The 24,537-nt window shown below is 46.2% G+C and overlaps 1 protein-coding gene across 13 annotated transcripts in view; it reads right to left on the bottom strand.

The window, feature by feature from the left end:
• The window catches only part of LOC104912344 (uncharacterized), a 45,481-nt gene extending 31,757 nt beyond the window's left edge, over positions 1–13,724 (bottom strand). Inside the window, exons 1-9 of one of the 13 annotated variants that reach the window (XR_014885311.1) lie at positions 13,549–13,723; positions 12,043–12,116; positions 11,735–11,912; positions 10,032–10,181; positions 9,519–9,564; positions 8,703–8,991; positions 3,863–8,027; positions 1,240–1,359; positions 141–300 (exon numbers count right to left, since the gene is read on the bottom strand). Coding sequence is in view for 12 of the 13 variants with exons in the window: in XM_085231965.1 (XP_085088091.1) it covers positions 6,754–7,914 (1,161 nt within the window). In the remaining variant the exon portion in view is untranslated. Of the gene's footprint in view, positions 1–140; positions 301–1,239; positions 1,360–3,862; positions 8,028–8,702; positions 8,992–9,518; positions 9,565–10,022; positions 10,182–11,430; positions 11,630–11,734; positions 11,913–12,042; positions 12,117–12,906; positions 12,955–13,548 lie in introns of those variants that run through there. The other 12 variants (XM_085231965.1, XM_085231967.1, XM_085231976.1 and 9 more) reach the window with 12 other exon arrangements.
• Positions 13,725–24,537: the final 10,813 nt, after the last annotated feature.

Raw genomic sequence — 24,537 nt, 5'->3', positions numbered from 1 at the left:
TACAGCAGAGCAGTGCTTCTTCGTCGCACTGACAGGCAAAGTCAGTCTCGTTGGCTGTCTGTAATACATCAGGCTGCTGCACCCTGAAGGCATCGCTAGGTGCTGATCCTCCCCTGACAGCCATTCAAATTCATACTTACCCATATGGAGTTGCCACTTGGCACCACAGCCTCCTGAACTGATGAATATGGGTGGAGAGAAGGGGGGGGGGGGGGGGGAAATCTGATTGCTGTGCTGGTTCTGGATGTGATTCTTTTTGTGTTAATTTCAGAAAATACTGTAGTTTGCAGCCAGCAATACCTGCAAGGGAAGCATATTTTAAGTGAGCATCGCAGGCGAGCCATGCAAAACAGATTTCAGCTCCATCCTTGCACACACTGAGTTAGGTTCCCTTGGGGAGAGAACAGAAAAATGCTGTGAGGCCATGTGTCACCTTCACTACCCCACAAACCACAAGCTGGCAAGAGCAACCCAGTCCACAGCTGGGACTGGGATTGACCTTAGGACAGCTGCAATTGGTCAAGAAAAAGGAAGAGGCACAGAAGCAAAAAAACCCAAACAACCCAGCATTGTTGCACCAGCAGAACAACAGCCATGCACAGAGATACCTGGCTGGTATTCTATAAATTATGTCAGATGGTTTTGCTGCAAGGTTGTAAACCGTAAGATACAGCTCTGAGATTTTGTGGCATCTTCTTAAATCACTGTTTTCTTGCCCAGGATGCAGGGCTTTGAGGTTGTTTTTTTGTTTTTTATAATGTAGATGGCATTTTACAAGGCTTTTTTTTTTTTTTTTTTTTTTCCCTTGGCTGCATCTTCAGCACAGATCTCTGCTGCAGTTAGAAATCACTCCAGAGCACGTTGTTCACAGATCCGAGCAGGGAGGGCAGGCTGCTGCATTTTTCCTTAGCTACAAGTTTATCCCTTGTTCCAAAGGCACTAAAGAGAAGGGACGCTCATCAAAATTACCCTTTACAATGCCTAGAGCTCTCCCCAGCCTGCCACCCTCCCCGGTGCTGGCAGGACCCAGCTCCCAGCTGGGTGACAGCGCTGCCAGGGGACACGTTTTGCAGTCCCCTGCCTCGATGGCACCAACTACAGCCTGGAGATGGCAAAGGAGATAGGCTCCAATCCAGCCCTACATGGGACTTTCCGATGTGCATGGAGAGGGCCAGGCGCTGTCCATAGAGATGAAAAAGAGAAAAGCAGTGTTGTGCCACACTGAGAAGTGGTGCTCACCTGCCCTCCTCCCATATCTCCTGCCTTCCAGCAGCGTGGGAGCAGATGCTTGCCTCCAGCACGAGCTCCCAGGGCTGTTTCACATGGCGCAGGGCAGAGCCTGCAGAGCTGCTGGCAAAGCTGCAAAGAGAATGAGTGAAAATATAAGCAAAGCATCAGTCCTGATTTGTTCTGCTGGTGGCAGGCCGGGCACTTTCCTGCTGAGCCTGTGGGGCAACTTTCCCACTAGTGCTGTCGCAGCTCCCACATGTCCTCGCTACTTTCTCATCCTCTTGCTATTTTTATTTCTCTGGAAATGCTCCGGGCAGCCAGGTGACCTTTATTAAGATTGGGGCTTTTTATACTGCATGATTCTGCATTAACACAAAGCTTTTTTTTCTTTGCTGAGCCATCCTGGAGAGGCTTCTGCTGCTCACCCGGCATTGCAACATGTGAGCCAAGATGTGAAACAACCACCGGACCTGAAATCTAGCAGAGCATCAGGGCCTCTGGAATTAATGATAGTGGCTCTTGCCACCGTGTGCTTTGCATGGGGTGGGGAGAACCCTGACCACTAGGTTTAAATCCCACACTGGAAAGGGTGTGGAAAACCACATCATTGAAACCTCATCTCTCTATGCTGCCACTGAGCAGCGCTATGGACAGCTCTCTCACCTACAGCACACCAGGTCCAGTAATTACAAGCAAAATATTTGCACTCTTCACTCTCCTCCTGGGACAGCCCCTTCCCAAAGCACCGAGTGTTTTCACATCAATAAGTTCCTCTCTCAGGCCAAGAACAGGGAGCAGAGGGTTGGAGAAAATGGCTTTTCTCAAGTACCTGGTAGCTGAGGCAATTAAAAGAAAATTAAACTGACATTTCTAACTTGCAGCATAAAAGAGATGTGCAATGGTGAAATAATTAAAAGTTACTGCTGGGAACATCCTGTTCTCACCAGTTTGCTGAGAAGAACAAAAGGGCAAGAAGCAATTTTGGTGCTTCTTCTTTTGATTTATTTATTCCTTCTGTTTTGATAATTAATTATTAGTTATTGCTGTCTCCTCAAAAGCTGGAACCCAAGGGTTTTCCAAAGGATAGCAGAGAGACATACTAGTCAATACCTGGTTTACCCATCTCATTAGTGACAAAAGCAGCCTTTTGCCAGCTAGGTCCCCTGCCCACAAAGGGCTTCAGAGCTCTGTTTTCAGGTTTGCAGCACCTGCCTGCATGATCCTTCCAGCAACGACCTGGGAGCAGCTCCACAATGGAGCTGCAGCCCATCCCATGCTGTCTTTTGCCATCCAGCATCACTTACTTCCCAAGTCAGTTGCACCTGGGTATCTTGGGCACAGAAAGAGAGCCTCTGGTTGGAAACCAGCTTTTGAGCATCCACACTTGCTCCTCCGCAGAGCTCAGCTGGCCACATACAACAGCATAAGAAAATTCCTGATGTTCTTCAAGCCAGAGCATCCCAGGATTTTAGCCTCATGCACTTCAAGACTGACTATATCCAGGGTTTAACACTGACCTTCTGGAAGTAAAGTATTCACTGTGGTTTTAGAATGAGCATCTCCTTGCCCTACACATAAGCAAGATGGAGACGCTTCTCCAGTGTCTGCATGACTCTGCTTCAGCCTGTCCAACCCCCTGCATACAAGTGCTTCTGGGAGGGACCTGGGGAACAGTCTGGAAGTATAAGGAAAGCAAATGCTCAAATCACTGCTGGGGGTTGTGGTCATGTTTTATACATCTGTACCCACTCACCCAGCAAATCTTTACAACACGACAGAGAAGTCGCTATAAACTCTTCCTCAGTGATGCTTCGTGGTGAGAGAAGCAAAAATAATATTACAGCAATCTGTGTATTTAAAAGGAAGTGAGGTGAAAAGACAGGTGAGTGCACAATGCATTAAGCAAGGCTCTGCACGGGAATTGCTAGAAGCCACCCCAAATTTGCTTCTCCTTTCTACGAGTATGAGCAAAACAAATCAGGCCAGGCTTTGCCTTGCTCAGAGCTGGCTGTCTTCTGTCTCAGCGGGGGCAAGAAAGCACATCATGGAGCACATCACCAAAAGTGAGAGATGTCCTCGTTTCCAGTTTGCTTTGGCTTGGCTTTGTTAGCAGGTTGGGCCTCAACAACATTGCTGCCAGCATCACACTCCCTCTGAGGCCACATCCCACTCGACTCAGATGTTGCTTCCAGATTTCTTACTCTGTTCTTCACAGTGGTAAGAAAACCTGCTGCAGAGGTGAGCCCTGGTCCCACCTGGCTGTGCTACAACACTGCAGGCACATAAATATATCTGAAAACTACATACAAATGTGCTTGTATTGTGATGTTATCATAGCTGCTAAGGACTGGCCAGGCAGGGGGAAGCCTAGTTTTATTTTTCACTCTTGCAGTAATTACTGTGTGACCATTACAAAGCGGTTGCCGTGTAACACTTGGAGAACCAAGAAGAAAATCATGTACTTAAAACTGAGGATATTATTTGTGTTTACACAGACTCCTCAATCCCCGAGCTATTTTAAAACTGTTGTTGTACCTCAAGTGAATACACTGGGAATAAATACTCTGTCTACAGACCCACTCATGTATGCCACGAGCAGTTTAAAAGAGAGTCTCTTGTGCTTTTAACTCACATGCACTGCAGTGGTGTTGAGCAGGTATTTGTACAGACGCACAGCATACAACAGGTGTGCATCTGCATGCATCCAGAAGTGAGAAGGACCTGAGGTCTTGCATCTGTGCTGGCAACTTGAACAGAAGCAGGTCTGCTTGGGAAAAATCACAATAAAAACACAGTTCTCCTTTCTATTTCCAGTGTGTCACGCGCCAGCTCTGTGTTTCTACATTCCACTGCTCACCAACACCATCAGGTGATGAGAAAAGCCTGCAACTGACACTGAGAGAGGGTCAGGTGACTTCCAAACCCTTGTATTAAAAGCTTGGAAGCACAGAAATGATGATCTCTGGGCTAAATTAAATTGCAATGATTTCCTGCAGCTTGCGCAGGAGTTTGTGGAAGTTTCTTTGCAGAGGGTTCAACAGGTTTTTCCCAGAAATCACCGCACGTTTTAATTACTCCCTTCACACATCCGAGCACTTGATATCCAAGTCAACCTTCCAGGCAAGTATCTTTTTAATAAGCTTTCAGTTAAGCCTAGCAGTTTCCATTTCACCAGCCATTTACTTCCCCCATTAAACGGGCCTTTGTTCAAAACACTTTCACCATTATGCTTTAACAGGTACAAATTGCACCGGCTGCTAACCCCAAGGAGCAGAATAACTGGATGCTCCTAATTACCACAACTGCCTAAGCAGAACAGTCAAACAGCATAAAGCTGTGCATACTGGTGCAGTTTAATTAGATATCAAACCCCCCTGCAGCAAGAGCACAGCATACCAAGGGAAAGCAAGATGCTGAAAAAGGGAAGACTGTGGCTGACAACTCAATATGGGTTTAGAGGAGGGTCACTTAACGTGTGACAGCTCCTGGGATGGCTTTGCACCTTGCTGTCCTCCCCCTCTCTGGGTCACTTCAGACTAAAATGCAGTCCCTACAGAACAGCACCTCTCAGCAGATCATTTACTCATCGTCTCCTTTTAGCCAAACTCTCCATTGAAAACCTTTCCTTACAGAGAGGAAGCAGCCCTCAGATGAGGCCCTTTGCTGACTGTCTCTGAAAAGCCTTTCAGTACTGGCACTCCTGCAGGGGGTAGCCTGGAGAAGTCTCATGCACCACTTTAGTAAATGTACATGGTATGGAGGGCCTTGATCCGTCCTAGCACAGGTATCTGCATTACATCATTTCAGAGACAACACAACACAGAACAGAAATGCAGATCTGATCCCTGATCCAGAAACTCCTTTGATGAACCAAATCAAAGCAATCCACTAGTGAGACTGGGAGAATTAAGTCTCCTTTCTGCAGTCAAGCTAAAGTGCTGCTGAGGACAGTGGTTCAGCTTGATCTGAGCCAAGGACCTCACATCAAACGCTGTACCAAGCATGAGTGCAGCACGCCTGCTGAGCAGCCATCACCCCAGGAACAGCATCACATTCAGCCCAAGTTCTTACACACAGAGTCTTGGGACTTCACATCTGCACAGAAACAGGAGAATACAAGCTATTTTTACCCGTGAAAGATGCAGACAAATGGCATAACCACTACTTTATATTAAATAATCTGGTAGTAAATGCAAAGGTACATTACCCTGAAGTTTTACTTTCACTCTGCTGCACAGCCTCCTGCTGAAAAGGCAGAATGCATTAGACAGAAACTAGTGAAATCACAGCAGCTGGCAGGGAAAGGAAGCAAAGCTTTCTGACAGAAAGGAAATCTGAGTTGGCACTTAAGGGCAAACTGGATGCTTCTACCACAGTAGTTAACAAGAGGCTATTGTAAGCGTCAGGATTATGTTTCAAAGTTACAAACCCCATCACCATAACAGTGGCAATACATACCTCTTCCAAAGTCACACTCATGTAGAATTTGGCAACACCTGCCTGAACCTGCAGTCACAGTAGACAGTTTTCGTCACTGATCACCTGTGCCTAGATGAAAGTGAAGAGTCTAGCAGCCACTTTGAGTAGTACACAGACATGTCACAGAGTGCAAAACTTGGTTTAGTTAGGAGAAGCTTAATTCCTTAATTCCCAAAAGGTTTAAATGAAGAAGGCTCCCATGCAACAAGCAGAAAAGGTGGCTTAAGCTGGGTATTTCTCTTGCCCTCTGCATTTTGTGTTCTCCAACATTTGCTACCACAGTACTCAGTTGGACAGATTTTGAGTGCACGGTTCCATCATAAACATGAATGTACTCAAATTCCTCACCTCAGGAATGCGCACCATCACAGCAAAAACAAAGCTCTTACTAACAGTCCATTAACAAATAACATAATGATGTGTAAGGAACTGGTACTCCTTTAGATAGAAACATTTATGCAATACAGCTGACAACTGTCGCGTTTATTAAGGAATTGTTTTGTGGGTGGGTTGTTTTTTGTTTTGTTTTTAAATAACAAACATGATACTTCTCTTCCAAATAAAAATACATTATGGAAAGAAAACCTCAGCAGAATGTAAGAACAGATACATGGATGACTATGGACTGTTCTGACTTAAAGACCTGCAACAACAGATCTCCAAAGCCACTGCCAACCAGTCATCACACTCCAGAGGGCAGAGCCAATTTGTCCAGCGACCAGGACTGCAGGGAGAAGCCTCATAGCCCATGCATCCCCGCAAAAAGCTCAAGCAGAAGCACCTCCCATTCACAGAGGTGACACAATGCTAGCACATGTGAGCTATTTCAGTCTTCACAAGTCTCACATTTTGTTACTCAATGGTAATTCAGTAAATTATTCACAAAAAGGCAGTTTAAAACCAGAAAAGTGCAAGCTCTACCAGCACAAGTTCCTGTGCTTCCCACTGCTGGGACGTGGGTCTGGACTGGCTGTAGTGCATGCAGTGGAGTGCTTTTCTCAAGCCTCTTCAGGTAAGAACCCGAGAGCCCACAATCACAAAGAGTTAAGATTTGTCCAACTTGTGCGTGCGCTCATGCCTCCGTAGGGTACCTGACTCGGTGAAGGAATGCCCACAGTAATCACAAGAGTAGGGCTTCTCTCCGGTGTGGATGCGCTGATGGCGCTGGAGCGAGGCCAGCCTTGTGAACGTCCCTCCGCACTCCTCACAATAGAAGGGACGCACCCCAGAGTGAGTCTGCTGGTGTCTTTTCAGCCTGAGCAGCTGGACGAACGCCATGCCACATTCCTGACACTTATAGGGTTTCTCCTGCCGGTGGATCACTTTGTGTTTGGAAAGCAGGTTTGGTTTATCGAAACCTTTGCCACACGTTGGACAGGCGTAAGGCTTGCAGTCTTCTTCCTCAGCCTTGTGGTTATCTGCACAAGGCTGATCGGTGTACTCAACAGCGTGCTGGTTACGGTGCACGATCGACCATGGGTTCCTAGCCATGCCATTGCCTAAGATCACCATGGAGCGCTCTATCTTGTGCACATTGCGGAGGTGCCTCCAGACATCAGCCGTGCGAATGAAACCCTTGTCGCACTCTGGACACTTGTGTGGCCTGTCACTGTTATGAATGAGCTTGTGCATGCGTAAGTTTGCTGCACGGAAGAACTCTTTGGCACAGACAGGACAGCGGTATGAGTTTTCCACGAGGTGAGTCCGTTTATGCTGCTGCAGCTCACTCGTCCCCTGGAAAGAGGCACCACACTTCTTGCACCGATAGGACAAAGCCTTCCCAGATGCAGGCTGTGCATCAAACACACCATCAAGAAGGGCATTTTCATTATCACCACGCGCTCTTCTCCGTGATCTCTTGGAGCGCTCAGAGGAACCACGCTGTGAGGTTTTATCTTCACACTGCAGGTCCAAGTTGGTACTGGAGGGGACAAATATCCCAGCTGTACTCTCACCTTGTTTCTGGTAATAGGTCTGATAGATTTCTTTGTCTTCACGCTGCAACTCTGTAGAAAGTTCCTGTTTATCTGATGGTCCTGCGGAGTTGCGACAAGGACTGAGCGTCTGTGAGTAATTCATGCCCACCTCCTCCTGGAGGCAAGACTTGTAGCCCACCTCCTTAGTGCTCTTTCTGGAATCATTTGACAGCTCCTCACCTGTATCACAAGTGCTATTTTCAGAGTCCCAGTCCACCTCCGCATCCATCCTCTGATGTGTGTGCTGTGTTTATCTGCAGCTCACTGATGATGTATACGCCGAGAGCGCCAAGTCTTTTGTGGTAAATCCATCTCATCCTCAGCTCACTTTACAGGCCCTTCCTATAAAATAAAACACGTATTTCATCAGTGATTTTCTGATATTTACAGAAGATAAAATTAACACAGTGAAGTTTTCTTAATTATTATTAAAATAAAGGGACAGGCCATTATTTATGCAGAAGGAGAAACAAAATCATCTACGTCACAGATGTAGATTATATATTCAGCATTTAGAATACACACAAACTATGCTGATAAAGATTCAATCTTCTGTCATAATTCAGCCTCCTAACTGTAAACTTTTTAATAACATACACTTTAAACTCACTTAAAGACAAGAAAGCTTCAGAGCTCTAAGGTGCAAACAAACACGTTAGACAAAGTCCTGCATGTATCTCCCCACAAGTCTTCATCCAAAGACTCACAACCATTTTTATCTTGCTAAATCAGAACCATTTACAAGGTGCTGCCTTTCAGTAACTGGTTAAGGAACGCAACAAGATCAAGGGATGGTGTCAAATTGCCAAACTTGGCAGCAGTGGCAGGAAGAACTGGAAGACATATGGAAGGAACACATCTGTGCGAAAGGTGGGTTTGGGAAGTTCTGGAACACCTTTGGTCTACCATCCTGTTACAGCATTCTCATAATCATCCTGAAGATGTTTGGGATACTATTAGCTGGTATCATGCAGAAAAGACAGCATATGGAGCAGCAGCACAGAGGGAAAGGCCTACCAGAGCTGTCCAGAAAGCTTCCTAATCATCTTCCCGGCCTTCAGAGCACCACAAGCAATCCTCCAGAACTGGCACACTGCAGCAGCTTCAAATTCTCTGGGTAAACAGCCCTTGCTGGTAGAAAACACGAGCAGTGGTAACTGGTCTGAAACACTTGTTTGAGTTGCAAACTTTCTTCTGAGGAAGTTGCTTTCATTTACGCCATACCAAGGTGTGGATTTGCAAAGGATTTCCAGATTTGTCCCAGCGGCCTCTGCTGACAGCAGCTCCACAGGGAGCTTTCAATCACCTGGTTTAAAAACACACTGAATTGCTAATCTAACCTCTGAAAGTACATTTTTCCCCATCTCGACAGTAGTCTTGTGTGCTCCTCATACCCCTACTTTCTCCTTAACATCCATTTTTCATATTCCCTTTACTCCCTCTGTTCCTTCAGTTCCTCGTGACTATTTTTGTCTGGGTAAGACTTCTCTGAATATAAGCACATGTATATCCACTCAAATACATGTAAAGCATGTAAATACAGAATTATTTATGTGCACACATGTAAATACAATGCTCATCTATTTAGTTTATGTTTAAGCAGTTATAAAGGCAGTATAGTTACATGCTTTAAATGAAAGGCCCCGTTCACATCTCAGAAAGGCTGGTTTCATTTGAGACACAAACTGTGCTTTCTTCTGCTAGGAACACAGAAAACAAGCCTGAATTGATCTTTAATCACTGCCTGGAACAGAATGGCTCAAGTCACCCATCAGCATCAACTGTTCTTGCTAGCTTAGTAATGCCTGCATGAAAATAGAACCTACTCCTCACCTTCTGCAAGGCATGGAGGACCAGCAGCAGCACACCTGCAGCACATCTGAAATCAGAAGAGAGTGGGGCATTTCACAAGAGCACTATTTCCATCATTGTAATGGCAGCCCTTTGGTACACTGTAAAATTCCATTTGTCTTCTTAAAAGCCACAGGAGAATAGCAGTCTGCAGGCATTTCCAGGCTCCTTTCCTCCATCCCTTACAGCCCATTCACAAGCCACCAATCTGAAGCAAGAACTTTCACCACTTGTGAAAGTGTTCTAATAGACTTATTTTTTGGAGGCTCTGCAGCCCTCTCTCCTTTCTGTATTCCATGTCAGCACATTTTACTCCCACTAGCCCATTCTTACGATTAGCATCATTACTTTACTATTCAACACGAGGAGTCCAAACTCCAGACCCCATGAAGCCCCACCACAAACCTCCCAAAAGCTTCTCTTCCACAACTAGCAGCAGTCCCTGACTCAGCTCCCCTAGCTATTATGCATTCATCCCCTATTTACTATACTGACCAGCACTGTTCTCTCTGCAGTAATAACCACTCTCCAGCATCACCAGGTAATCTTGCAGAGATCACTGCTGCTTTCAACGTTATTCTGCACACTGGTCAGCCACCTCGGTGTGTTTTCTTAACAGAGCTCACAGGTTTCCAAAATGGGTATCTACAATTAACAACAGATACAGAACTCAAATTAAAAACAATCAAGAATGTACATTATTTGCCATAATTGCATGCTAGTAAGTTTTGCCATCTAGAAAAATCTCATGAAACCAGAAACTATTCTTTTAGGATGCAAAGGCAAGGAAAAGAAATCTAACCACTTCCCTCACATTCAAAAAGTCATCTACTTTTGTACACACAAGTGACAGTTTTATTTCTTTGGGCTAGGCGCTTAAAAAAAAAACAAAAACAAGAACAAATTGGCAACTTTCCCTTAATAATGGTTCTTGAGTCCATGAGAAACTCACATGCTGCATAACATGGGAGAGTCTTGCAGAGAAAGTGCTGCCATTCCAACTCCTGCAACTAGGAAGACGCTCGTATTTTATTTTTTGATTGGCCTTTTTCTGAATTTGAAGTGTTAAACATTTCTTACTGTAATGCAGTGGTTGGGCAGCAAAGGCTTTCTTCTACCTAGGCCCAGGAACACAAACTCCCATACCTCTTCCCCATCCCTAAGACAAGCACACAACCCTCCTCTCCGCTCACCAGCGCTCATATGGAAAACTCTAGCAATATATACACATGTATGAGAGCAACTTTTCTACAGACAAGCATGTCTGTATGGGATGCAGATGATATATGGTCACTTCTCAAAACAAACAAACAAAAAAATACACCAAAAATCATGACTTATTACAACTGATGCATTTAAAACATGGGAGGAAGCATGGATGGATGAGTTATTCTGGCCGAGCAAGCTGAGCAGCTTAGCAGTGACACTTCTGCAAACCCATCATCAGAGGATGGTGATAACTTAGACAACTTACAGACCATGCATGCACATCAACCAGAAAATGTTGGTCTTTCTTGCAACACTCATGGAGCCTTTGAAGAACAGCTAGTCACTAGGCTAGAGTTATACTATTCATTCTTGGAGACACCTGAGTGAACATCCCCCCCACCCCCCACACTTTGCAGTAGAATGAGTCTGCTGGTGTCATTTCAACTGGACAAAGGACTCCCCAACTGACATTCATGAGGTTTCTCTTGCCGGTGGATCACCTTGTGTTTGGAAAACAGGTTAGGCTTCCAAAAACCTTTGCCACATGTTGGACAGATGTATGGTTTACACTCTTTTTTTAGGTTTATGGTCATCTAAATACTGCTGATAAACATTCTCACCATACTGTGTACTTGGAACTATGGATTGCTAGCCATGCTACTTCCTAAAATCTTTAACACTCTACCTTATGCATATTTCGTAAGTGCCTCCAGGTATCAGCTGTGCAAATGAAACCCGTGTAACACTCCGGATGGCTGCATGGCCTGTCACTAGAATTAATTTACAGATTTGCCACATGAAAGAACTCTTTGACACAGACAAGACATCAGCATGGGTTTTCCACAAGGTGAGTTTTGCTTGTATTTCCACAAATGACTTGCATCCTGCAAACAGACATCACATTTTTATTGGTTCTGTAAGTCAAAGCATCTCCACCTTCCAGGCTCTACTTCAAAGAAGCATTAAAAAGAACAACCATCCTCGCTTACCCCTCCTTGAGGTTCTTCAGAGTAACAGCACTCTAAACGTTCATATTCACAACGAGGTCTGAAGGTGACTAAAACCCCAGGAGTGATTGAATCACACTTCCAGTTGTTGGATTCTAAGGTCAACTCCATCAGTTCTATGAGAATTTCTTCTCAATCTGAAGGTTCAGCAGGAAAGCACCTAGGAACAGACAGCAGACCATCATCTCTGATATTTGTTTGGAATTATTCAAGAGTTCCTCGCCTGTTGGAGAACTGTCATTGGTAGAAACCAAGTCCATCTCCAACCTATGGTAGCACATAGCACTTACTTGTTAGTAATTGTGGAAACAGGCAGTACGAATTCCTCGGATCCTTCATAGTTAGTTTCTTTCACATCAGCTTCCTTAGAAAAGAAACAAGAATTCCAGTAAGATACTAATTTAATTAAAAATACTTTTGAAGTGTTATGACCTAGGTATTACTACTAATCATAATTAATAGGTTAGATTGAAGACCCAGAACAACACTATCAAGTAGACCATTTTTCCTGCTGTTAGTCTGAAAAAAGACAGAAAAGGACTTCTGTGTCAGGTAATACCACCAGCACGAACACACCCCAACACTTACACCCACAGAAGTACCAATATGCTCAAACAATTCATGAGCACAATCCTCATACTAGCCTCTTGTTTTCAAGTAATGAAGAGCAGGCCTATCTGCTAATGTTTCCCTTTAAATCTAAAGCAAAAAGAACAACATGAAAAATGAAATTCAGAGGTCTTATCACATGCATACTGGTCTTCAGACTAATATGCTTGGCTCTACCAAGTTCTTATTTTTATATTTTACTCCTAAAAATGAGATATTTTAAAACACAGCTTGCCTCCTACTTCATATGCTCTATTTATGAGCACATGATTTCATTAAATTCCACATTCCAAGCATTTTCCATCAGCCTTGATATTATTCCAGCACAAATAAATAAGCCCTAATCATGGGAAAGGAGGCAGATCTCCTACCAAAGCTGATTATAACACATGCAACATGCTCCAACCACAGAAAGGGACAGAGAGCAGTACTCTGCTGGGAGCACAGTTCAAAGAAGGCTCATGAGGTGATGCTGTCCCCTCTCAAATCCTCAGGCACCACTCCGCTACCTGAAGCCTGCTATTACAAGATGCTTTTCCACAAACCTCTCTCTTCAGGATCTTCCAGGTCTTTGGGTCCCACTCAAATGGCATCTCACAAACAAGGCATCCAGATGAGAAGAATACAAGGAGAAAACAAGCCCTAAGCACAGCCAGCGTCAGGTACTGCTATGAGACTATAGAACAGCTTAGGTTGGAAGGGACCTTAACGATACCCCCACGGGCTGGGGACCAGCTCAGGCTGCCCAGGGCCAACCCACGGCCTGGGGCACCTCCAGGGACGTGACTCTCGGATTATTAGGGCGGCTCAGGAACGCCTTTGATAACAGATATACACTGAGCACGAAGGCTTTTCTCTGCACAGTCCCATTAATCACACGCAGGACGCTTCGAGCCGCGCTCCAGGAAAGTACGCACTCTGCAACTTTGGTGGGTTTGTCGGTCTATCTTTAATATATATATATATATATATATATATATATATTTTTTTTTTTTTTTTTTTGCTTTAAAAGAAACCTGCAGGCGCATCCCTGCCCTCAGCTGCTCCACCCGAGCCCAGCTCCCAGGCAGCCCGCAGCCCTTTGTTCCCCACCCTCTCCCCTGGCCAGCACGGCCACGCACAGCCGGAGTGCTCTCCCCGCCCATCGACCCGGCCCGCACACCCCTCCGTCCTCAGCATCCCCTCACCGTGCGCGGAGGGCCGGGCCGGGCGCTGTCCCCGGCGGCCTCGGCCCCGCGGGCGGAACGAGGGCAGCGGCACTCAATGTCCGGCCCGGCCGGCGGCCGCCATGTTGCGCCGGGACCATCGGCGGCGAGTGGGGAACGGCCCGCCGTCGCTGTGTGAGCGCCGATGTCCCGCCCTTTTTCTGACGGGCCAATCGCCGGCCGCAGATCGGTTGACGGGCAGCGATAGCCACCAATCGCTGCGCAAAGGGGTGGAGGCCGGTCGCTCCTCTTACCACTGTGACTGACACAGCCCTGTCACACCTCCAGAGTGACTGATACTGCCAAAAACAGTCCCTCACACCTCCTGCGTGACCGACACAACCGCAGACCGCCCTGTGACACCCTCATGGGACGGGCACTGACAGGGACCAGCCTCTGTCCCAACCCCAGTGTGAATGGCACAGTCACAGACCAGACCGTCACCTCCAAAGCGTGACTGAAATCCTGAGATCGGTCTCTGTTACTCCCCCAGCGTGGCTGATACAGCCCCAAAACACCCCCAACGTCACTGACACCGGAGGAACGGCCCCTCAGTGTGATTGATCCAGGCATGGACCATCCCCGTCACACCCTTCAGTGTGACTGACACAGGCAGAGACCACCCTCAGTGTCACTGAGGCAGGCAGGACCCACCCCATCACCCCCAGTGTGACTGACACAGGCAGAGACCACCCCCATCCCACCCCCAGTGTGACTGACACAGGCAGAGCCTACCCCCATCACACCGCCAGTGTGACTGACACAGGCACAGCCCACCCCCATCACACCCCCAGTGTGACTGACACAGGCAGGGACCAGCCTTGTTCCTCTCTCAGCATCACTGAGCCCTTTAGACAGGTGCCCATCACACGCACCTGTGAGATGGAACAGCCAGAGACCAGCCTCTGCTCCAGTCCTCAACGTGACTGACACAGCGACCACCGTTGCCCCCAGGCCCATCTCACTGCCATGTATCTGACAGAGACAAGCCCTGTACAAGCCCTCCAGGCTCACTGACAGTGCTCCTTATCACTCCTGCAAGGCCAGAGAGGCCAGCTCTGCATGCAGCCCTTCAGAGTGAATGACACACAGCTGCAGCTAGACTGTCACCCAGGACAACCACCCCACTGGCACGCCAGCCCAAACCTGATGGCAGAAGTACCCCCACCACTCTGCCCAACATGGATCAGGCAACTGTCACAGCCCTTTATAGCCACAATGTCCCCTTCTGAAACAGCTGGTGGCACAGTCACTCAGCCAGCCCGTGGCCCTCAACACAGCCAAGAAAGCTAGAGAGCAGCTGGGGTCACACCAGGCTTCGAAAACCACAACAGGGGACAGCACCACCATGCTCACAGAAAGAGCAAAGTGTTCTTTAACACACATGTAATAACCCAGGATGGCTGGATGCATCGTGGACACTCACCACCAGCAACCCCAGAAGCAGTTCCCCCCAGCAGGGCCAGCCACGTGCCACGATTTATGCACAACCACCTGCACTGCCCACAGAATGGAGAAATGACGCTGTGAGAGAGTGTGAGAGCATTGTGTGTATATGAGCAATCCCCTAAATATACTGGCTGAATGGGAGAAGCCTCCAGATCCAGGAATCTTTGCTAAATCAAGTCAGGGGTATGATGCCTGTGCTATGCAGATGAGCTGTCATATTGTCTCCCACACAAGACCGTCTCCAAAGGAACCTACACCTACTGCAAATATCCTGCAGCATATGGACAGTTATAGGTCAACCTGGAAAAAGTGAGAATAATGACTGTCCAAAAAAAGCAGGAGCCCAAATAATTTTCCAGTGTTATTTTGGAAAATGCAGACGAGGAACAGGGTGAATTATGCATACCTGAGAGCCATTAGAAAATGTCAGATTGCCTCTAAAACACATTAGAAGGAAAAATGACTCCAGCTTTCTCGTGCAATAAAAGTATGCAGTAAGTAAATAAGATTCCCTAAGAAAAATCAGTACTGGAGTGGCTTTGAAAATATACCTTAACCATCTGTTGTGGTGTGGATGGAGACTGGGGCCTCACCCTAGAAGCCAGGAGCACCACAGGGCTGAAACTCAGACACTTTCACTGCAACCATGATGTATAACCCAGGATCTCCTTTCATAACAATTTCCGAGCAAACCCAGAATGTTTGTTACCCTTCTCTATATGGAGCTAGAAAAAAAAGAATAACTTCTGGTGCCAACTCTGTGAAAACAACACATGTGTCTTGACAGCATAGTGTTAGATGATTTAAAAATGAAGACTGATCAACAATGCAATATTCTGGGTATTGTGGGAGAAAGGGAGCTGGCAGCCCCCCAGGTCTGTTTGCATTTCCAAATTCCCCTCTAGTGCATACCTGCTACACGTCCCAGTTGTATGCACCATCCTCAGCCTATTTTTCCGAAGCTTCAGCCTCTGAAAAGAGCTGAACTTCCCGTTGACTAATGCATCTGCTGGAGAGCTGAGTTTTCTATAATTAGCAGCAGAGAGAATTTGGGGAGGAAGGTGGATTTTCTGGGGGGTAAATTTGGATGTCGCACATTTAAAAACAAAACACTTTACTTAAACATCAGCAAATCGGTTCATAATTGCAGAGCAGGGAAGAAGAGCACGTCAGCAGTTGGAGAAACATTGAATTTGCAGGGAAGCGACTGAAGCATTTGCACAGAAGGGGGCAAATGGAGATAAGACAGGCTGTCTTCTGCTTGCATTCCGCTGTCAGGAAATTTGCACAGCAGAGATTTATCCTTTTTAAAGGAGCATGGAGGAGAAAAGGAAAGCTATAAAAACACCTGCTTTCCCTTCTCTCCTGTCTGTATGCATCTCTTGGGTCACAGGTTCATTGGGCTTGACGGTTTACACCAGGATGAATCCCACTGGGATCTGCACATCCACTTGCAGGATTGTGCTGAGATCCATGCTTACAAAGGTCGCAGTGTTCAAGGGGGAGAATCCCTCTGCCTTACACACTGTGCTAGCTGTCAGGATGACCCAGGTGCCCATGTTTGCACATTTTTATGAACTTCTTTCCCTAGAATCATTAAGGCTGGGAAGACTAAGATCATCTAGTCCAACCATCAACCCGCCACCACCATGCCACTAAATCATGTCACTCAGTGTGACATCTACCATTTTATGAACGCCCCCAGCAGTGGTGACTCCACCACCCCCCTGTGCAGCCTGTTCCAATGCCTCACCAAAAGTGAGTCAAGGCATACCAACTCCTTGGCCAGCTGTTGAGCCAAAAGTGGACTTTTTTTAGCTGCTGCTGTCTGCCATCTTCCATAAAAGAGAAATTTGATGTTGTAAGGGTCTAGGCACACTTGGGGCAGTAGAGAATCTTCTTCACAATACATTGCCTCCTCTAAGCAAGACGTGAATCTGTTCTATCTCATGTGGTGGGCATGGAAGTACTGGCAAGCTTTGTGCAGCATCACAGCTTTCCAGGCTGAATTGCTGCAGCATAATGCCCTCATACTGCCCACAGCATGCTATCAACAGGACAAAGAGGACACCCAGCTATGTGTGAAATGCACAAGCGTCACAGCAAAACCCTTCTTACCTGTGAGGGGCTGAAGGTCTGGTTTGGTTTGTACTTGGCTGCCATCCCAACTGCAGGTATAACAAACTCAGTATCATCTCCTTATACCTGGGAACAGCATAAAGCACCTGAAATAAAGGCATCAATTCTCCATGTGGTGGGGAAGCAAGCCTAGCTTTTAAAACTGTCTGCAAGATGGGAGCAAATGAAGTCCTGAATGAGTGCACAAGGGAACAGAACGTAATAAAAACGAGACAGGTAATCGCTGATAGATTATCTGGAGACATAGCCTAATACAAAACAAACCAGGAGAGATTGCTTAAAAATATCTGATAAGTGAAGCACTGCGCTGGTGCTGAGTGCAGCAGTGTTCTTGACATCTTCATATTTGCTAACTGGAAACTCTGCAATTATTCAGATTAAAAAAGCATCACTTACATGAATCTAACTAGCATTCTTCGCATTATTTTATGCATATGTCCTATACAGATGCCTCTGTGACTTTGCATGGAAAGAAAACCTCGCTTGATGTAAAATAATCCACTTGTCAAGTGAAATTCAAGTTATCCAACATATTTTAGTGCTTTTTTCCTTCTCAGAGAACTGAAACACAAGGTAATGAATCAGAAAACCTCTAGAAAAGAGGTCAGAATAGTCACTCTTGCTCAGCTGAAGAATCCACTGGTTATCTGCCCTAGATTTAATTAGTGAAAATCACAAGGACTGCCTAGCTCAGCGCAAAGTTTCTGACCTGAGCCAATTTCATATTTGACAGGACAAAATACCACTTACTTAGAAGAACAAGCTACATAACACCTACTAAGCACGCATGCTGATGAGCCATCAGAGGGGCAATGGCTGCACAAAACCAGCCCCATTTGGATGAAACATATTTGAGAGATCCGACCAGCAGGGCACAGCCTGCAGGCACATCGCTTTCAGATACCAGGGCTTCCCCAGTGCACACTTCTGCCTGCTGCGTCCTTTGGGGTGACTTTGAAACCAAAGGATCATGGGTAACGCAAAGCAGCCAACATAATCAAAGCCACTGTCATATGTAATAAGTTCCAGATTCCCAAACTGCTTATAAATACATGGTAGCCACATAAAAATTAATGACCCATTGATTGCAAACAGCAAAGTACAAGGCAGAAACAGCTTTGTTGATGTATCTATTTGCCATTCTCTGCTCGTCTTCACACTAAAAATGTTTCTGGTTATGGTTACTGTTAATTGCTTTTTATCTCAGCAGCAGAGCTGAGATGGGGTTTCACTCTCTTAGGCAATTACACGAGCATCCAGATGCACAGAAATCCCTGCTTTATAATCCTGGCGAGGCAGAGCACAGCAAGGTGTCTCAGGCCTGAAGAGAGGTTTCTGATGTAGAAAAAACACATCTGGTTGACCAAGGAAGCATCCGGGGAGGTAAAAAACTGAATTACTCCTCCTCGTGCTTCATCTGCCACAGCTCGTGGGTTAAGAACCCAGCCACGGTTGCCTGAATTTTAGCTCATCAACAGCAAGACACATGGTATTTTCAGACACACCACGTCTTCCAAAGACGTTCCTCCTAAGGAGGGCTTCCTCGTGCGGTGTCATTATCTCCGACAGATTTGCTTTGGAAATTTCCTCTCGGGGCTCCTCCGAGCTGACAAGTGAATTCTCTGCATCGGAAATATTTGTTCAGAGGCTGCCAGGCTCATCAGTCACTTCCCGGAGGAGGAGGCGGTCCGGGGGGATTCTGTTCTTCCCGTTCCTATTGCCCCTGTAAAATGACTTCATTGAGTCAACCATGTGCCTGGGCCACTTGTCTCCCCTGCCAACAGCCACCCACTGACACAAGGATGGTTATTTTAGTCCTATTCAGGCTGAAGGGAAGAACAAATGACCTCCCAGCATAGGACCGCTCGACACACACCTTTGGTCTGAAGTTAATTCTTCATGAACTGTAGACGTGATTTATGACATCTCCATAGAGCATCACAGGTGCACAAGGAGAGGATGACCCAATCTCAGGAGGATGGGTTGCCAAAGGCCTCTGACAGCTCCTGATCTACTTAACGAAAAGCTCCTTCTTACAGTTCTGACTGCTTCTTCATCAGTCATCGTTAACGAAGCACTTAGGTATCTTATCTCTGGATGGCAAGATTCCTCATGTACCCATAAATCAGCCTCTCTCCAGCAAGAAAGCTCCATTTTCACCTCGCCAGCTCTTTCTGAAAGCAAAGGCTCTTCCACAAGCAAGAAAAAACCCTTCCTGTTTTCCTTCTCAGACATGCCGTGCTACTCTCTTCCCTTTCATATGTTATTTGTTATTTTTCATACTGCGTTCACCAATTATTAAAGTGATTTTGCTTAGACAGAGACAAGCAGAGCACAGTGTAGCTTCTTCCTCTCGCTTTTTCATCTCTTGTGTTTTTGTCATACGAGTTGAAATTTCATTTGTTCTCTTTGAAAGATGGCTGAGGACTCATTTGTCATGATTATTCCACTTTTAAGCTTGTGCTGCTCTGCTACACAGCTGAAACCAGGCAAACCAGTGGTGAACATAGCAGGTTATGAGAAAAATGGTTGTCAGCTCTTCCTGCTACCAAAGGCATCGTGCTGGATTTTCAGCCTTGCCACTGCGCCTATGGTTTCTAAGGCCAAAAAGATGAAGATTCATTAATTAACAAAAGAAGCTGGCAGATAATTTCATGATTAAGACACTGGAGTGGGACCTGGGAAAAGTGGGTTGATTTCCCAGTCCTGGGTTGGTTGCTATGTGATCTTATTCAAATCAGCGCGTGGAGATAAACGCTCAACGTTGGCATTGCCTGCTCCCCATCGGCTGCAAGAGCTGTGGGTAGGGGCTGCTGCACATTATTTTTCTCATTATTAACAGCTGAAGTCTCTCCGTTCTGATGGAGGACAAATGGAAATAACCCCCAAACTCTCCTTGCATTTCGTGTTACTCAACCGGCCTTCCATCGAGGTTGTCATTTTTTCCAGAATCTCCCGTGATTGACTAAATAACTGCTTTTAATGTGTTTTTTTTTTTTTCCCCCCTTTCTTCTGTTTCCTAGTGAATGCCTTTACCTTCTGTCTGTTGCAAATGTGAACGGTTTTAATTAGGTGCTGTTGAAATGTCTTTTGCAGCTTGGCATCCTGTTCGGTTTCGCTCCTCTCGTTCTCTTTGCAGTTCTGTTCCTTCCCACATTGCTTATGTTTTCTTGTTTGTGGACTCTTCTTTATATGCATAATTCAATCGTGCTGCACTTCAATTTCATCTCTAATAAGCATAAATAGGGAAGAGGACAGATAAAGCCCATCTCTCCAAACGCTCTTCAAGTATTCCTCTTTTCCTATGGCATATCCTTCTAATGTTCGAGGGCTTCCAGCTGGACTCAAGCACAAAACACCTCAGTCACTCAGCTCAATGGATTTGTGCTTTCAATTACCTTCTTAAATTACATCTTTTTTTTCCTCTACAACTTCACAGAACGTACTAAGCCTTTGAGTAAGGTCCAGAACAACAGGGAACTGCTCAACTAACTTGCCAAAGAACCATTAAAGCCATTCCTTCATCCCTTCCCATTCCTGTTCTAGAGTTGATGAGCTCTGGAATTCTGGTTTTGCCAACCCTTAAAAGAGCTCTAGGAGGGGTGGATCCTGGCTCCATGCCTTCTGGTCACTTAGATGCATTGCATACACCTGAGCTCCCCTGGGTTGGCCCTGCCTTCCCCCCAGGTGCTCAATCACTGCTTCAGGCCATGACTTAGTGTTTCTGCTACATCTACTTACACCCAGCTTGTCTGGGGAAGTCAGTAATTTCGATTAAGCTGTACTCTGCATTTACTTCCAGGTTTATAAGAGAAGACAGAGTTTCACTTTTTTACTTCCTGACCTCCAGCAGCAATACTGCAAAAAACATAAGAAGTAGGGATGGAGTGAAGTGTGACAGTCTGGCAGCTCACCTCTCCAGCACTAGGACACAGTCAGCTCCACGCCAACCCACCCCACATGGAGGTGTTCTGCACACAAACCTTTTGGAGCCTCTCACACAAGCTGTTCTAGCGTGTATGCTAAACCTTTCATGACCACGTTTCCTTTCCTCACCCCATTGTGTTCCTACTGCATATGCTCCGCTATCATGCAAGCCTACAGCTTCTTCTCCCACCCGGAGCACGTGCAGCGGATGTGAATTTAAAAGCATGCAGTCTGCTACCAGATCTCCCTGCTTACAGTCTTATATTCTCCTCTCTGCTGGCCTCAGCCAATCCTTTTAGCAGAGGAACAGCAGGAAACATGCCCTCTGAGCAGCCTATGTAGGGGCTGAAGTCAGCTCCCCCAAGAAAAAGGCATCTAAGAGTCAGGATTAGCATGCTCCAGACTGTAAGAAAAGGGGTGGTAAGATGAATTTTATGATAAGTGACAAACATGGAGCCAACCTTGAAGACACTTTGTCCTAATGTTGGCACTGGTCAAAAGACAAAGAACACTGCTTGGCCTTAGGGTGTCCACACCACCCTTGGAGGTGCTGTGAGGAGAGTTTATCCTGTTCTTGGGAAGCACACAGGCACGCCTCTTCTTTCATGCCTTCACGGAAGCCCCAGCATAGCAGGCCAGTGAGAGTTTCTGTTCTAATGCTTCCCAGCACGGGTGAATCTGTCTTTTCTACTTTGTCTCATCAAGGGAAATGAGGACACACAGTGTCCCCAGCGAATGGCACCTCATCCCACCAGTGCTCCCAGTTCCCTCCCCAGGGGATGCCTGTTGGATTTCATTCCCTTCTGCTCTTAAGCACTTATTGGAAAAGCAGCAGCCAAGCACTGCAAGCTTAGAGATCTGTCCTGGGCAGACTGTAAAAAGGAAATGGGTTAACAAGTGATATTTCAGCTGCAGCAATGAAATCCACGTCCTAAAATTCAATTCCTTTGGCTGTGTTTCTGAGGAGGATAGAAAGCCTCAACCTGACCTGTGGCTTGGGTCCTTATTTCACGTATCCTTTCTGTTCCAGGTGCCAAGGCACCAGATGTGGCTCTGGGGATGTGGTGGTTCAGGCAGGAGCAGAAGACTTTGTGAAACCCCTCTCTGCACATCTTCCTTCTCAACTTTTCAAGCACAGCTTTGAGGTGACCTCCAGCATCACCAGGCACATTGTTTACCTGGAGCCACCTCTGACACATTGCAGGTTTGCTCATGCTTAAATGAAGTAAGAGAAGCCCTGGATAACTTGGCTCTGACAGGTGCCACGACATTTTCTTTCTACTAGAGGAAACCTCAAAGATGTTCATGCTTGATGAGGTCTGACTGTTTCCATGGTTCACATTTACAAAGGAAATAGGTAAAAATACCCACAACTGGAAGGGAAGAAAAGGAAGCCTTTGTTCTGCAAGTAGTGGAAGCCCTTGCTTCAAGAATTAAGGCAGTTAGAATTACTGGTTGCTTTTCCAAGTCCTGGCCAAACAGCTGCTGTTTGACGTTTGTGTGCAAAGTCACCGTACACAGAGGATGCGTTTGGAAGCAGAGCTAGAGCTGCATGCAGGAGAAAACACATGGCTCCTTCCAGCCCGGACTGTGTCACGTACTGCATGTCTGGGTGGTAGAGCTGAAAGCATCACATCTGACATGCTCGCTGGCTGTGGGAAGGCAGCTGGGGGCAAGGCAGGTCATAGAATCAGAATCATTAAGGTTGGAAGAGATCACTGAGATCACCAAGTCCAACCATCAGCCCATCCCCACCACACCTACCAAGCATGCCTCTCAGTGCCTCAACTACCCAGTTCTTAAATGCCTCCAGGGATGGTACTGTAGAGAGCTGTAGAAAAATTGGTTGTGTTAATGCCGGTGGCAGGCTCAGCCTGAGCAATTTTGTGGTCAACTCCTGCAAAGGAAAGCTCAAAAGAGGATGCTGGGCAACGTGCACTTAGTTTTCTCTGATCCTAGGTCAAATCAAAAGCTTGTGGTAGATCTGCACAGCATCGCTGTTGCATTTGCATCAGTGGAGATGCAAAGAGTGAGTTCTGACCTGTTGAAATGACAGGCTGCCTAGAGAAGTTGTGGGTGCCCCATCTCTGGATGTATTCAAGGCCAGGTCAGATGATGCTCTGGACAGGGTGCTCTGATGTATGATCTAGTGGGTGGCAGCCCTGTCCAAGGCAGGGGGTTGGAACTGGATGATCTTTGAGGTCCCTTCCAACCCAGGCTGTTCTATGATTCTAAGGAAGTCAGCCCCAACGGGAGAAGGCTGTCAGCTGTGCCAACATAATGGCAGGGAATCCTTATGGGTGAAGATGACTTGGGGAGATGAATCCAGGGCGGTGCTGCAGATTAAGCACATGCCACTCAGCTAATGAAAGCTCAGCCTGTGTTTCAAGAGGGGCTTTCAGCAGAATCAGCAATCAGTGCCCCTGCTAAGATGGTGGGAATAATGGGGCAGCTGGAAAATAAGATGCCAGCAAGCAAGAAATGCCCAGCAATGAAGAAAGATGACTTCAGGAGAGTCTTAAAATAACGCTGAGATGCTAGAGGAGAAAGAGATGGAGATGAAGCCAGAAAACCAACCTGCTGGATCAAGTCCCTTCCCCATCACAGGGTGATGTCCCAAGTTGTTTAGCTACAATGAAATGAGCTTGATAGCAGCTTAATTAGAGTAAAAAGTTGGGAAAAATAAATAAAAGATGCAACTTTTTATGCAAATGGAGAGCAAGTAGGGCCTCTAAAATCTAACCCAGTAAGCAAACAGAGCCTGCTAATCCAGTAAGAAGGAAAGGAAGGAGGAAGGAGTGCCAGGAACTCCCAGCACAACACGGGTTGGACTCCTCTTGGACCACCCACAGTCCATGCATGGTAGCCTCACGCTCCTTCCCCACACAGCATGCCCAGCTGGCAGTGAGGAACCAGACACCGCCAGCTCCTCAGCTTCATCAATATTTCAATAGATATTGGTTTTTACTGTAAGAGACATCACTTCTTGTTAATTTGAGTGCTAGAATGGCACTGGCAGGCAGAATACCTTGGCTCCAAACAAACCCCGAGGGAAAAAGGGAAATATATTCCTAAGAACAACAATTGGAAAGAATCTAATTCAATAATAGATTTGGTTTGGTATCGTTCTGGCACCAGCAGTCGTCTTCCTGTTATTTTTAGGTTCTGATGACGCCAACAGGTTTGATTTTTTATTTTTTTTTATTTTTTTTAAATTGTTGCTGTTAAGCAAAAGAAAAAAAAAATTCCATAGTTTAATCACATTGAATGAAACCGTAATTATTTTTAGAATTTAAGACTTTGTACCTCTAGATCTTCAGCAAAACATGCAGAGGTTTGCCTGAGCCCAGAGAGAAGGATAAGGCTGCTTCTTTGGCTTTTGGAGATGAGGACAGAAAACAAATATGTTTTTCTAGCAAGAGACTAACAGGGTTTTAGATGAAGCATATTACACAG

This window comes from Meleagris gallopavo, chromosome 10 (assembly GCF_905368555.1).
Source record: "Meleagris gallopavo chromosome 10, MGAL_WU_HG_1.1, whole genome shotgun sequence".
Lineage (NCBI taxonomy): Eukaryota > Metazoa > Chordata > Aves > Galliformes > Phasianidae > Meleagris > Meleagris gallopavo.
Note: the sequence above shows the minus strand (reverse complement) of the source record. Positions and strands in the feature narration are given on the sequence as shown.